This window comes from Cyphomyrmex costatus, unplaced genomic scaffold (genome assembly GCF_001594065.2).
Source record: "Cyphomyrmex costatus isolate MS0001 unplaced genomic scaffold, Ccosl1.0 scaffold5, whole genome shotgun sequence".
Lineage (NCBI taxonomy): Eukaryota > Metazoa > Arthropoda > Insecta > Hymenoptera > Formicidae > Cyphomyrmex > Cyphomyrmex costatus.
In genome coordinates this window covers 946896-963451 of record NW_017279267.1, presented here as the reverse complement: position 1 = coordinate 963451, position 16556 = coordinate 946896, and the positions used below count along the sequence as shown (strand labels likewise).

The 16556-nt window shown below is 36.8% G+C and overlaps 1 protein-coding gene across 1 annotated transcript in view; it reads right to left on the bottom strand.

Moving 5' to 3' along the window:
- Positions 1-8851: 8851 nt before the first annotated feature.
- Positions 8852-16556, bottom strand: part of LOC108778262 (dual specificity tyrosine-phosphorylation-regulated kinase 2) — a 44098-nt gene continuing 36393 nt past the window's right edge. The window contains exon 3 of the mRNA XM_018545393.1: positions 8852-10402. Within this exon, the coding sequence (XP_018400895.1) occupies positions 8852-10402 (1551 nt within the window). The remainder of the gene's footprint in view (positions 10403-16556) is intronic.

The following is a 16556-nucleotide window of genomic DNA, read 5'->3' as shown; positions in this document are numbered from 1 at the left end:
TGCATTATTAAAAATGTCATGAAATATAATGTACTTTTAAAAGCTCCACAAATTAAATTTAATTTCATGACATTACATTAAATTTAATGTACCTATTTGTATTGAAAAATAGATTTGTGTACATGTACATAAAATATAAAGTACTTACTTTTCATAACATTTTATGAAATTTAATGTACTTTTTATACAGTTTTATGTGGATTTACATAAAATTTAATATACATTTAAGACTTGTAATTTTCAATTAAATCATTCATTACGAAATTTCTAACAATGTATATATATTTATCTACATGTACAAGAAATTTAATATATTTTTCATAAAATTTTATAAAATTTAGTGTATTTTACATAAAATTTTATATGGAATTTAATGAATGTGAATATTAAATTTACTTGTAGCTTTATTTTTATTTCGCAACATAAAATGTTTTAATGTATCTGTTTAAAATTTCCTGCCTTTTTTTAATAGTGCGTGTGGATTTAACAATGGTTTTTATATACGTTGATATTCATATCAACATTAACGCGATGAGAAGTACATAAACATCGCATGGTGTTAAATTCACATCATATTTTTTACTACAGACATACGAAAAACGAGAACTCTCCAATTTAAGAAACTTTCCGAATGGCATAAAGCCCATTGACACAATTTTTTGAGATCTAGATTTTTCCTGTAACGATAGGATGCACATCTTCAGCATTTAAAATGGTTTCGCATCGTGGAGTGAGAAAGTTCGTAAAGAGAACGAGGACAAAGATTCCATCCTTACAGAAATTTAATACTGAAAGGTACTGATTAATTAATTATTTGGAGTATTAAAAGCACTGAACAACAGTGCTTCTCATACCCAAAATAATCAATTTAAGTATTAAATTGGCCAGTATTAAATTAGATTTCTGTAAGAAGATGAGAGACTCCCCCTCCAGCAGGGAAGGTTCGCGAATATAAGATTTTCACGTAGATGCGACTCGGCCTTCTCGCTTCTAAGGGGCGACATTACACGCCGGTGAAGTGCGATTCGTCGCGGATGATTAAAGGGAGGGCTGCACGGGGACGGGTCACGAAGCGAGAGGGTTAACGCGCTCAACGAACTCCGAGGCACCTGTTCGCCACGTGTGTGCAGGCTTCGTGCGTACGTGCACGCACACGTTGTATGCTAAACGCGCGTCCCTAACGGTTAAGTTTACGAAAAATTCTTAACTATCATACAAACGCTTACGCAATTATATAGTACATGTACATCGTTTCGTTAGAAACGTGATACAGTCTCTCGTCGTTTTGTCCCGCGGTCGTTCTTTCTCTCCCTCCCCTCCTTTCTCTCGCCTAACTCTCAGCCTCTCATTATTATCCGCCACTTTTCGCTAAAAGGATAATTATTAATCCTAAACCGATAGTCGGAGTCGATCTTTCCTTTGTTCTCTCATGCGTGCAGTCGCTCGCTCGTTTCTCGCTCATTTCGCGTTGATTCGATGCGACTCGCACCGATTTCCCATCAAATACATCTCATGCGCTGTTTATGCCTGTGGTTAAGAATTTACCGCGATGATCCGTTTACCCGAGTCGAAACTTGATTATATTCGATCAGCGAGATCGTCCCCGATCTCCCGAATTGCACACACAATGTTGAATATTAAATTCCATATACTGAAATTACACCAGTCGTTTCATGGTAACGCATGTTTCGTTAAATATTCATATCCAAAATTAATATAAACGGTGAATCATCGCTATACAAATATCAAGCAACTTAATAACATTTATGAGATAGATGTATTATTGAAAGAATGAATAAATTAAAAATCTGATTTATACCGCAGAAATTGATCTATAAAAACGGGTACAGTCTAAGTATTTTCTTGCATCCAGAATTAAATTTCGCTGACTGTTAACGCCAGCCTAAAGAAAATTTATACGCGTTTCATGCTTTTTTTCTCTGTAAAAATTAATCGCTACGCTCTATTTGAAGACGTTTAAAATATCATCTACTATACGGACGTATCTATACACCTAGCAAACGCACCCACGCACATCGATTTAGAGCGTAAAATCAGTTCCGTTTGAATAGGTGCTTAGCTAAAGTGATTAAAGAGAAAATTATGAGCGCCAAAGGACATAAAGTTTCTTCTCAGATAATTTATAAATCAAGAACATGGTTCTCGCCAATTAAAAGGAACAGGATCATCGTGAATTTCGCGCGTGATTCCAATAGGCCTATATAGGCCGCGCACTGTTTAACAAAGAAATCTGCAAAAAAATTTCAAACAATTGCAACGCATCCTCATTCAACAGCCACTACCTTGAGATTCACGTTTGCTTCATTTGTTATAAGCCTGAAGTTATCACTCATATCTCGTTGACGTCAAGACGTGCATGAACAGCGGGAAAAAGCATCGTTAAACCCAGAGAGCGGAAAGACGAGAAAAAGAGGAAAGACCGATTATTATGTGCCATCACACCTCAAGGAATAATTTCGAACGGATTTTGCGCGATCGTCCTCAAGATCAGTCGGCGACACGCGAATGGCAGCAGCGACAACCGAAAGAGCATAAATATGAATGCCGATTAAAATAGCAAGGAAATAAATTAAGTCAGTACAATCATCGTAAATAGTGATTAACACGTTGAGTGCCACATTGTTACTCTGTTGGACGTTACTGATTGAATCTCGTTAAGACAATACAAGCCCGTATCATTTACGCCAATTAATCGTAATTTCCGTGTACTAAAGTATACTTGATTTTACCGCTAAAATTATAAGACGCTATTATCATAAACATTATCAGTATTTAACAAAAATAAAATAATATTAGAAGGAAATTTTGGTATTTATATGACTATAATTGCATGATAAAATATTATGGTTAAAAATTCTATTTTTAAAATTATTTTTATTGTTATAATGAGAGAATAATAATGTAATTATATTTATAGTTTTATATACTAAAGAAATATATTTTATATACTGAAGATATACAGGCGTGCCCAAAAATAAATGTAATTTTATAGTTGTTTTGGTTAGAACTACTGATAATTCTACCATGCAATTATAGCCACAAATAGTAAAAACTTTTCTCTCAGTAAATAAGAAGACATATCTTTTATCAGAATATATATTCTAAAAGTGTATTATCTAAACCTTTTAGAGTAAACTGTCACTCTGGAGAGACTATTTTCAAAATTATTTCAATTTTCTCATTTTTTAAAGTAAAATTCCATTCTGAAGAATTTAGAGAATAGACAAACTCGAGATTGAATAAAATTGTCAATAATTGATTATTGTGAGTATACGTGTAATCTTCGATCGTTTATTATCTTTGAAATTTATACCCTTCATTTGCTTTATCACGACGAGTCGTAATGTAACGTAAGTAACAAATATCTAGACATTAAACGTTCTTTCGATAAGATACTCGCGATTAACGTGAAGACATTTGTGCGCAGGGCATTCAATTACTGTTATGTGTTTATACATATATATATACACACTGCGCACTTAAGTGCCTCCGCATTATATTGAGTAGTACAATAGTGATACACGGTATCTTTGCATGCAAAATTAGCAAATCGTCAGCTGGCACTCTGCGTGTTAATTCGCGAGAATTACGGGACGGGGAAACGGAGACTAGGTTCGCAAATAAGCCAGCTTGCGAAAAATGAAGCATGGCGTCTACTTAACGAGTTATCGGCAGTGGTAGAGGCGACCGGTCCCAACAAATCGCCGCTAAAATAATACACGTGCGATCGTTGAAACCGCTCGATTTTCCCGATCAATTTCCGGGACATGTGCGACGGATCGTGATTATTTTTCTCCGAGTTTCGGCCGCCGCAATTGACGCTCTCATTTATCTTTTTTGATGAGATCAGCGTTTTCGCAAACGCGCACGTCGCAATATGATTCTTTCGATGTCCGCCGTAATTCGTTCTGTTATGGTCGGATTGAAATCTACGAGATAATAAAAATCCGCGAGAAATTAAAAAAGCTATACTACTGCATGCTAAAATATGAGTATGAAATAATCGGGTGACATTTTCGCGGACATAAGATCGATGAAGGAGAGACGATAAAAGAAATCCAAGTTCGAAACCTACATTCATGTCACAACACGTTACAAAGATCATCTATTTCCATCACTCGATCTGAACTGTACTCAAAGCTGTATCGAAGATCCAGTATTCTCATAATCGTAATAAGAATAAATTGCATATTTTTATGAGTTCTATGAGAAGTTATCATCAGCGTTTTAGAAAGAATAAAGTAATTTAAATCATATTGCTCTTTCTTTAAAATGTCAAATTGAAAAGAGATATCGATTTAATTTTTTTTCTATAGTAATAGATGCTAAGATCAGAGAGTATGCAGTCTATACTTATTACGTTTATGAGTATTCTCACTCGCTCGGTCGACGATAAGAGAACAAGTATCGATTGTAAAAAGGTTTCGATTTTTATACGCCTTACGTGAATATATTATTAATGATATAATACATATCAAAATAATTATATATTAATATTATATTGTAATATAATATATTACATTAAAATACATATATATGTATATTAACATATATATATGGTATATATAATTATATTATTATAATATTAATATTTAATTACGATTATGTATTATTCACAAGAATACTTTTTCAAAGAATGACAAATCGAAGAAGAGGGCATCGATACGCGAGAGTACTTTGATGTCTATACGACGAGATTAAACTACATCGCGCGCTTTACAAATTATTCATTCATCACCTCGATGTAACATAATATACGTGATTTTTTACACACATATATAATATATATTTTTTTATCTACATTCTCGTTAGTATAAATCCCAGTACACCTAAGTTCCATATCACAAAGACATGCCGTTCGGTATCACGATTTTTAATCCGCCGATCGTTCCGATCCCCCTCGAGCTTAATTGACTTCGCTGCTGTTCGCTGCTATCATTACCGACTGCATCAACACTCTTTTCAGCCTCTTTAACTTCGGTTTTTTTCTCATCACGTTTCTTATTACTTCGTCGTTGTCTCGTCACTCATCCACGCTCGGCTCTTACGACTGTCCGCCCCACGCACATGGTTTTGTTCGGTTCAACTAAATTTAGCGATTTCGCATCGCCAGAGTCATCGCGAGGCGCCCGGTTGCATTGTTCGCGGACTACATGCTGTCGTGTTCCAAAAGCAGTTCTTGATGAACAGATCGCTCGACGATTATAGTCGGCCACAAAGTAAAGCTTGAAATAACTCGGGGAAAATCAGTGACGGTAAGAGCTACTTAAAGCGCATCAGTGTTTAGCGATGGATAGTTAGCGAGGAAATGATGCATGTTAATGATTAATGATTTCTATATTGCAACCAATGCTATATTTGTACAAAATTATACAATAAAAAATCGATTACCTATATCAGCTTGAATCGAGTCCTCTTTCATTTTTTTTTCATACATACTTTCTCTTGTATAAATAAATAAACATCCGCAAAATTTCTTCCCGATTACCGAAAAGAGTTACATAGTAAAAAAACACGTTTTGTTTCTGATATGCTTCTAAAATGTTCACGGGACAATCGTTACAGAACAATTTATTACAATCATTTTTTCTTAAACACAAAATTAATAATTAATTATAACGTTTTCAATTTATATGATTTATAATGTAAAGTTTCTAACTTTTGACGGATAAAGCAAATAATTAGTGAATATTGATGATATGAATTTATTTGAGCGGCTTTTATATAGACATTTATATTATTTATATTAGATATACACATTTACATTACGAAAAGAACGATTTTGGTATACCTATATCTAAAAATTCAGCAATGTAAAAATCATTTTGTTGGACCATCAAAATAATTATGTAAAATACTCAAATAAAACTGGTTACTAGAATGTCAAAACTTTTTGTAGCATTGTTCATCATATTTGAGATTTCTACGTCATTATTTGGATGGTCCAACACAATTATTTTCAGATTTGTCTAGCTAAAATATTTAGATACTTTAGTAAAATCATTCTTTTCACATAAAAGCTACCGTGTTCTTTTCTTTGAAGTTGTAAAGGTCTATTTCTGAGTTTTCCACATATAAGAGCCGTCCATTCATGGTAGGATCTACGAAGCACCGATAATAATGCGGAACTAAAGCAGTTACAGGACATTCGAGTCGTTCACCCCGCACGAGTACGGAAGATCTCTTTTATTTTCGGACACGGTTCTTTGTCGTGTGTCCTTTAAACTGGGCTTCTCACTACAGAGACGCGTAAGACCTAACCGAACGTGCTTTGCGGGGAAAAGACTTGAAAGACGGATAGTGCGTAAAAAACGCGACTGTCACATCTCCCGAGTAAGAACCGCGTGGATAGAAAGCCGCTATTGAACACAGGGCATTTTCATCCTCGATAAAATGTACGCAGCACGAATAATGAGCACCGACACAAGAATGCACGAGGGGGAAATTAACCCAGTTAGCTCAGAAGAAGCCAAGAGAAGTTAACAAACCGGGCGCGATTCTTCCTGTCGTAAATTGCGCGTCGCGCTGTTCATCGCATCGAATTAAACGCCAGAGCGTCGTAAAATAAGCGAAGTACAACGCAGCCACCAGGTACGATATTTTCCCGGCGTTTCTCCGGTTCACCGCACTTGCTTTTATAATCAAAACTTGTTTCAGAATTGACTGAACTTCGAGTTCGGTTGAAACCGTAATGAGCGTTCATAATTCATCACTAATGGACTCGTGTAATGAGCAATTTGATGCAAGGAAAACAGCTTCCTGTATTTCCTACAAGAGCCGCATAATTACAATAATATGGAAAAAAGAATAATAAAGTGCATAATTAATTACAATAATCAAAAGTTAGCGTCAAAAGCATAAAAAAGATACTTTCGGCCCATTTCAAGAAACTAAAGAAAAATGTTGAAGTAATAATTGTTTAACGCGTGTCCCGTTCTACTCAATTAAAACAAATATATCTAAAACTACTATCTAAACGCATACAATACAAAATTTTACAAAACAAAATTACCAAAAAAAAAATCGTACAAATACTACAAACTGTACAAAATCGCATCGTCATATTTTTACAATATTTTTCTTCATAAGTAATTCAATTGGTTCGATCTACGAACTTTCTTGCTCAAATTACTGTCACGCTTTTGGCAAGTATATACAACAAATCGGACACATTGATGACGGAAAAGTGCATTTCGATATTTTCTTTCAGACCACAGAGAAACGACAGTGCGTTTCTTCAAAATCAGCAGCAAATTATTCTATTCAGTCGTATGCTTCTTTATCACGCTTATTGTGAGCGAATCGTTATACCTGCGCCGTCGTTATCGGCGACATCGCGACACGACAATATATCTGACATACTACATCATGTACGATCTATCGAACCGTCGCGGTTTCCCCGGGCTTCCCTTGGCACAATGACCTCCAGGTCGCTCGAACTACTCCCGCGCATCGTCGGCGGCTCGTAAGAGACGATCGACGTGCATTAATCATAATTCATGAACCGAGACTTATGTGAATGTAAATCAATCGACGATTCCTTTCGAGACCAGCTGACTTCTGTTGACGATTAATCCGATACGACCTGTCGTCTCATCTCCGATAAAATCGATTGTATTGAGGAAAATATATCACGTCGACAACGAGGACTAAATGACTCGTGTATTATGCATCGCGACAAATCTAACAGTAATATATTTACATACGTTTCTGTACTTATCCGCCTCGTCAATCAGTCGATTTGTTACACAGATCTGAAAAATTGGATTTCATGTTTCATCGTTCATCTCGAATAAAATGTAAAGTCCAATTTCAAAAAGGGCGAAACACAACCGAGCGGTGAATGAGTGCCTCATAGTCGCATTGTGTAGAGTGTCGAGATCGTCCTCACGATTTCCGGCACGTTTCGAGAAGAAGAAAAGTCCTTTGACTTTATGATTATACGTTCCGCAAAGGACTCGACGACGAGTGTTTTAAGACGCACAATCGCGTGTTGAATCGTTCTATACTCTACGCGGATTTCTGACACTTTGCTAGAGTTCTTAAGGTATTGTCACAGCGGAAAAATTCGCCTCTTATTGAAAAGCGTACCGACCGCATATTTTCACGGCGGAGGCAATGGCAACGAGAAAGAATCCTGAAACGAGCGGACCAGAGAACAACGCGAAGCGACGTCGCTGTGACTGAAGGTACGATTTCAAGGATTATCACGCAACCTTGTAGCGCCAGGTTAGGTGTGAGACATGAAACTCGTTATAGTATTGATGACAAATTTGCGAAAATAAGCCTTTCTTCGCTTAAACTTTTCTTTGGAACTCGTACGATTTTTCTCGAACGTTTTCAATTTCATTGATAACGTTCGCTTTTTAAGAGATGAATGCTCTGCCTTCAATCTAGAAAGCGGTGCATTTCATAGAAAACAGATCTCGTTTCTTTTCACCAAATTATAACCGATTCAAGTCTCATCGGCAGTTAGCCACAGCGACTGTAGAAACGCGACGCGTGAATCACAGCGGTATCCGAGATCGATGATAAGACAGTCACCCACCCTTTCGACCGCAAGTAACCTTCCTCGATGCCACGTCGAGGCGGCGCAGCAGCTCGGACGTCGCCCGAACGGCAGGCAGCGAGGCACAGCCGAGTTTCACGTTATTAGGTGACCGGGATCGGATCATCTTTATTTTTACGTTATGCATTCCTTTCCATCTATGAGGAATCCACGTGACCGTTTTTGTGACGAAACGCTCGTCAGTAGCAGTGTCTAGAACGGCATCGAGCGAGCGAGCGAGCCGAAGGAAGGAGAAAAGAACGACTGGCGTCACGTCTTGGCCTATCGTCTCAACTCCTCGAGAATCTCCTGGATGCCCGGCTGAAACGAGAGTACCAACCGGCTGGAGCTACTCGAGGAGCCGTGAGAGCTGTAATTATCGTGCGACGCGCCATTGTTATTGTGCTGCTGTTGCTGCTGCGTCTGATGCGTCTGACGAGCGCGCTGCGACTTGCCGGTCGTCGCACCGTCGACAGAATTGAGCGACTGATGGCTGCTACTCTGATTCGATCGATGACTACTATGCAACTGAGACTCGGACAGACAACCGTAAGACCCGAGTGGATAGGGATCGAAGATCGTCACCGGCAACTCGCTTGTGCGCTCTCTCTGCTGCTGACGTTCGGTCTTGCTCGCGGAAAGATCGCCGCTCGACGCATTGTTACCGCTCTGCAACTGATTGTTCGTCTTGCTGGAACTCCTACTACTGACGGAATTGAGCGACTGGTGACCGCTGCTCAGTCCCCCCGTCGTACCCCAAGTACTGCCGTGCAGCTGGGACGCGCCGTACGCCGACGAGTAACCCGTGTAAGCGGACACCACGTCCTCGACCAAACGGTTACCCCTTTGCTGACCTGCCGTCTTATTCGCAGAGATGTCGTCGCTGGTGTTATTGCCGCCCTGCAAACTGTTAGTCTTGCTAGAGGAGCTCCTGCCGCCGCCGCCGCCACCGCCGCCACCGCCACCGCCACCGCCGCCAGTTCCGCTAATGGAGTTCAGCGATTGGTGGCCGCTGCTTAACCCCCCCGTTGTGCCCCAAGTACCACCGTGTAATTGGGACGTATTGTACGAATAACCCGCATAAGCCGATACCATGTCCTCTACTAAACGGTTTCCTCTTGTCTGCTGACCCGTTGTTTTACTCGTCGATATGTCATCGCTGGTGTTATTGCTACTCTGCAGACTGTTAGTCTTACTGGAACTCCTGCTGCCGGATGCGGATGTTCTCAGAGTGGGACCGCCGCCGGTAGTCGCGGGTTGCGCCGATGTCACCGCCGGTAGCGTGTCGTTCTTGTCGCCCGGTGGCCTCGGTAATCGACGGCGCAGCCACGGATGCCTTAATGCTTTGTTCGGTGTCATTCGACATTCCGGTTCCCACACGAGGCAACGCCTGAGAAAGTCCAGGAACAACACATCGTCGCAACCCTTCAGGGCGCGCTCGAGATCGTGCGAGCCCGGCGGGCCGCGCAGCTTCCCTCGTCTCGAGAGACCCCCGCTTAGCACTGTCGTACCGTCCGGCATTGCCGTCGCGGTGCAGTACTTCGGGTAGCCCTTCGAGCTGATGAACTGACGCGACCGTTTCGAGTTTTGCAGCAATCGTTGTGGTGGCATGCCTAGCATTTCGATGATGCACGCCAGTTGGTCTGCCTCGTCTTCGCCTGGTAATAGTGGGAAACCGGTGAATAATTCCGCTAGGATGCAACCGAGACTCCACATGTCGATCGGCATTCCATATCTTGCGCCTAATATCACTTCTGGTGCGCGGTAGAAACGACTCTGAATGTAAGTGTATACCCGTTGATTCTCGTAGCAACTGGAACCGAAATCTATCACCTGCAACACGCGAAATGAGCTCATTAATACACTGAATCAATGCAACTTTGAATGATACGTTTATAATACGGAAAGAATGATTTTGTTGAAGAATATAAACATTTAGGTAAATACAGATCTGAAAATAATTCTGTTGAACTATCAAAAAATAATTATGTAAAACGATCAAACTAGTTGCTAAAATTTCATAACTTTCTAGCAGTATTACTCACCACACTTTAATTTCCTGCATAATTATTTTGATGGTTCAATAAAATTATTTTTAAATTTGTATTCACCTAAATTTTGAGATATTTTAGCAAAATTGTTCTTTTCGTGTAAATTTTTGGAGCGATAGTTTGAAAAATATTCAAATGGAAATTTTATTTATTGAAAAACAAAACTACTCATTCTAGAAAAGAAAAACTAAAATATTTGTTACAAAATATGGAATATCTACAGAAAGAACGGTTTTCAACTGAAATATCTAGACATTTAGCTAAATACAGATCTGAAAATAACTTTGTTAAACTATCAAAATAATTACATAGGACGCTCAAGTTAATTGTTATAATGTTAAAACTTTTTGAAGTATTGCTTATCATACTTTAGTTTCCTACATAATTATTTTGAAACTCCAACAGATTTATTTTTAGATCTATGTCCACCTAACCTTTTAGATATATTTCACCAAAGTTATTCTTTTTGTGTAGTTATTATAATATTTGAAATATTTATAATAAAACAGAATTATATAGAATTACTGCTGCAGCAACTTTATTTATCCTAACCCGACGTACCGTCGTAACTATATACATGCGAAACATATTCATTCGTGAGAATCGATCAAGTTCGTATAAAGCACAGGTTCGTTAATAATTTCTGAGCGCAAGTGGCACTAGAGCAGTGACGGCAAAACGGGATGTACTTCGAATACACGCGCGTTCGAATGTATCTGTTTCCAGTTCGTAAATGATGCACGTGGCCCACGTAAAGTAAAGCATGAGTATCGTTTATGGCGCACCTGGCAGCGAACGTGTCGTAATGATGGCCCGATAATTTTCCCTCACGTTTGCCGAACGTAATACCATTTCAATCACAACGTACCTCGGTAACTACCGCACGAATGCAGCGAAGTGAAAAGCAACTCGTCCATCTCGCAATGCGATTTCAACACGTTTTCTTGTCATATAAAATATTATTTCTTTATTCCGTGCAATAATATTTAATTAATGTATTTAAACGATCTAATTTTTTTGTAACAATATATGTATGTCTTTCTGCGTACTGTTACCAACACAAAAATTATCTACTAATTCAATTTCGGAAAAGTGTCAGTTTTTTAAGGTGACCCTACGTACTGACCCTAATACTGATCAGTAATATTGAATCAGTAATACTGACAGTATGTGCATCAATTTTTAGTATTTTTAACTTACCTATCTGTTGAACTGTGACATACTGTGACATAGATCCTAATAAAGCGATTCTGATGCTCGAGAATCAAAATCCAGATCACCGTCAATGTTCTACGTCAATCCATCAATATTAAATATTAACCACACATCGTCAGTATTATTGTCAATATTTGCTAATACTAACAGTATTATTGATCTTATATATAGGGCCACCTATACACTCTAAAAAAATATCGGTATAGATTTAACACCCATGCGGTGTCTATATAATTCTAACTGTGTTGGTTGGTGTTAATATTATCACCAATATCGTGTGGATTTCAAATTGATGTTTATATCAGCACTATCATGGTGTACATTTGAAATTCATGATATTAAATCTACATAATATTGGTGTTAATATTAACATCAATACAGTGAGAATTATATGTACAAACACAGTTATGTTTTAGTGTACATACAAAAATACGATACAAAAATATTCATGCCTTTATTTACATTGCGACACAAAAACGATAATTAATTTTTCGCGCTGTATTTCATGATTTACTCAGTATATTTTCCTGTTTAATTTACGACTTTCTAGTAGTTATCAGTATTATTACGTTTCTCGATACTTGGGACGACGACTAGCAAGAGATGGGTAAGACTGATTGCAACGTCGCGGTCGTGCAATTCGATAATCCATGCCTTCTGGCCTACTTTAATATTTCGGGTAACATCGTCCCTTTCGTGTAGCGAACAGAAACAGCATGTTGGAGATTGTCCAGGATTCAGCTCGGCTCACTTTAGACTTGGCTGTTCGGTCGCGATGCGCGATTTCAATGAATTATAATTTCCGACAATCAATACCTGATACACAACCTCCAGCGAAATTTGTTCAAAAATAGCTTGTCTTTATGGATCAAGAAACCGAGATACCAAGCATCGATATAGACACATTTATTAACGATATTGACTTCTCCACGTATATAGAAAAAGTTGTCTCTTTCATTTTTTATTGAATTTAGCTAATAAAATAGAGATCAAATTTCTAGCGAGGATAGATGATGAATTTCTTGTTTGGTATTTATGAAATGTTTTTAAAATTTTTTTTGCGTTTCTTTACAACATTTACAATATTAGAACAGAAAGCGCAAGAACACTCACTCCAATAATGCGATATAATACGGTACTTAAGTGCAAAGTATTTTCTCTCAAGAGAGATGTCTTCTTAAAAAAGACATTCTTATTTTTAAGAAGTAGTAAACATTAATTATAGCAATTTATTAATAATAAATAAAATAGACTGTATGTTTCTCAAATAATTTTATCTAAAAAAATGTGTAATAATTAAAATACATTATTTTAATATTATAATAAGCAAAAGCGAAAATTGTATTATTTGGATGAACAAAAAGTATTTGTATAATGAGAAATTAGTTTCTAAAATTATAAATATGTTTTCGCAGAACTTTTTTATTATTACGATAGAATGTACTCATTGGTCATAAATTAATAGTTAGTTAATGTTTATTTTCTACATATAAGATCATTTTTAAAAAAATTTTCCATGTATAAATATATGATTTGCATTCATAATACATGATAATGACTCGTTACACTATCTACCGATAATATCTATCTTACAATTACATATTATCCGTATATAATTAAATCCTCCATTAAATTTTCCGGCTTAAGATAAATGAGAAGAATCCGGTTGAAAGAAAGCAGAAAAGAATTATCTAGGACACTTCGTACATCCTGCTTTCGTGGTTATTGCGCGAAATGATGAGCAGGAGAAAATAATTCGCAATTAATCAAGAGCCACAACCATGAAGGCATAATTCGGTGTACACCTCTATATTTTTCTGTATCGATAGAAAGTCCGCTTTCCAACGCGCTTTGGAATGATACTCGTGTTCGACTTGTGTCTACAAGAAAATACATCGTATAAAAATGTCGCTCCTAGGAAAGAATTAATCGCCATAATTCACAATAAATTTCTGAGAATAAACACGTGACACGTTTGATTAGTTTCAATTATATCCCTGAGTGAATCAGCATTTGGCACAAGTTCGAGCGGTGAGTTCAGTGAAAAATGACTCTGCTTATCCTGCGACCCCAAACTTCGACGTTTTCACTTGACCCCGTGGCAGACACGTAAGCAGTCTTCACGTGCGTCATCGTTACAAAACATTCGGGGTTGATCGATTTCAAGGGGCGACCGACCGGCTGGCCGGAAGTTTTCGTAAAGTGCACTTTTGACGGAAGTGCTCGTCATCCAGATACCCTAAAATCAATTTTTCCTCTATGACGTCAACAGCCCATTTTTAGAATTCCAATGTGGCTAATGGAGCTTCGGGCTTTACCACAAAGAAATCTAGACAGAGTTCAAACGATTAAATATAAAAAACAAAAGTCGATGGATCTGCATCATTTTTTTCAATTATATGAGTCTTTTTAATACTTAATATACACGAAATATTTCGGAAAAAAAAAAAATAAATAAAATTGTCAAAAATCTAATTTGCAAACTCTCTGTTATTGCTCTTTTAATGACTTCGTAATTTAATTTCCAAAAATATCTTCCGCTAGAAAATTTTTTGTCTCACAGCATGTTTATCATGCATACCATTACGCGAAATAATATATTCACCCCTGCATATATGCAGCTGCAGCAATGCAAGATATTCGTAGGGAACGCGACCTCTCTCACTGAATTTGTAAATGGTTGCGAATATTTATTGAGAATTAACTCTACGAAGTAAACAGCTCATTTTTAGAATTTTAATATTATACATATAGTTAATAACAAGTTTACATTATACGTATACCTAATTAATAATAACCAGTGTTTTCTTCAGTTCTTAAAAATTATGTGATTTACATAAAATTACGAAATCTCGAACGTAATTTTTACAATTTGTATAAATTATTATCGAATATCATTTTCGTCTACAGCTGAGAGAAATGTGCTCGGTATTTGTATCTATAATTGCAAGGTAAAATAATTATAATTGTGAGATCCACTTTTGGTATATATATAGAACTATAAATATTATTACTACTAATATTATAGCAGTAATAATTATAAAAATGGAGCTTCTGCCTTAATAATTATTTTCCCATGCAATTGTAAACATAAATAGCAAGCACTTCTTTCTCATATTGTGTGTGGTAATTTTTAAATACGTCGATGTTCTCAATTTTATTCTTTTCTTCGCGTTTCAGTAATTTCCAAAGAAATTGCATTAGTCTTTCTCACGGAACGATTGATCCGCGTTTTATTTTTGAACTTCATCGAGAAAGTCTTTTTCAATAATTTTCTCTTTGAAGCAAATAGGTCGAGATCAATAGGCACTACAGAGGCAGGAAATGAAAAGGGCAACTGTATAGGCACCTTCAGCGTTTTAATTTACGATCTCCGCGGTTGCGGTGACTTCTTTTTCTTCTCAGATAACCGCACAAGAGGAAGCGCTTCGCCTTTGCGAAAGGGACGAGCTCGCAGAGGCTATCCGGCGTCGCGTCGAGACGCTTTATCGTGCCCCGTGAAATGAGATATGAGGGGGAGAATGTTTATTCGCGGTTTCCCCCGCTTCGTTCCGCGCCGCGCGCGAGAACGGCGATAAAAGGAGGAGGCTCATTCCCCTAATTGGAACGCGCGCCGGTTTCGCTTCCGAGGTAACAGGTGGTGCCTATACATGCCACTTATTCGCGCGATGTAGGCTTGGGGAAAATCCTTTACCGCGTCATTTTCCACGAACATTTATCCGCGTTTTCTTGACTATATCAACTTTTTTGTAAGAAGATTAAAGATAAAAAAAACAGATTTTTTACTTTGAATTAAAAAATTAAGCAAAAAAATTGATTTTTTATATTAAAAACTGTTTTTTTTAATTAAAAAAAGATATTAATTCTCTTATTTTTCTTGATATTTATTATTAAAATAATTTAATATCTATGATATTATTTCAGTGTTATTTAAAGGCTCTAAATATTAAAACGGAAACATCTTTGCGGTGCTTAAAAAACGAATTGATAATATCTCTTCGAAACTGAATCTTGTGGTATATTTGTCGCTACCACCACTTATGTCAGATTCTATCAATGTAGATTAATTTTAATCTCGATTTAATTTACTTTTCATGTTCCTCTAGTTTTAAAAATTAAAAAAATAACAAGTAAATTAAACTGAGAATAAAGTTAATTCGCATTGATAGAAATCGGCATTATTGCATTTTCATCGTTTATTATAGCTATAAACAGAAATCTTTCGAATAAATGCAAAAATTGAATTCACAATAATGTGGCGTCAAATGTGTTCAAGAAAATATAGATATATCTCTAACAAAATGTAAGTAAAAAAAACTTTCAGGGATAAAAACTGAATTTTGAGTTAACTAACTTTTTGAGTTAAAAAACAATTTTTAACTCAAAGTTTCTTTTCGTTAAGTTTTATCTCTAACAAGATTATTGCCACATATATAGTAAAATTGGCCATGTTCCATCATCGAGTAGGCGACAAACTACTTTGTGAAATATGTATGAATACATAATCGAGTGATATTTGCATACAACGAGCAATAGAGCGTGATATGATAAACCAATTAAATAATAACGAGTGGTTCAGCATTAAGCTATCATATAAGATGATAATTAATTTGATATCTCGTTAAGATTATCCGATAATAAACATTTCAGGAAATGTAATGCGCGGGAATAATCTAATTAAATGCCGTATGCCGCATGCATTATACAATTACAAAGAGAGA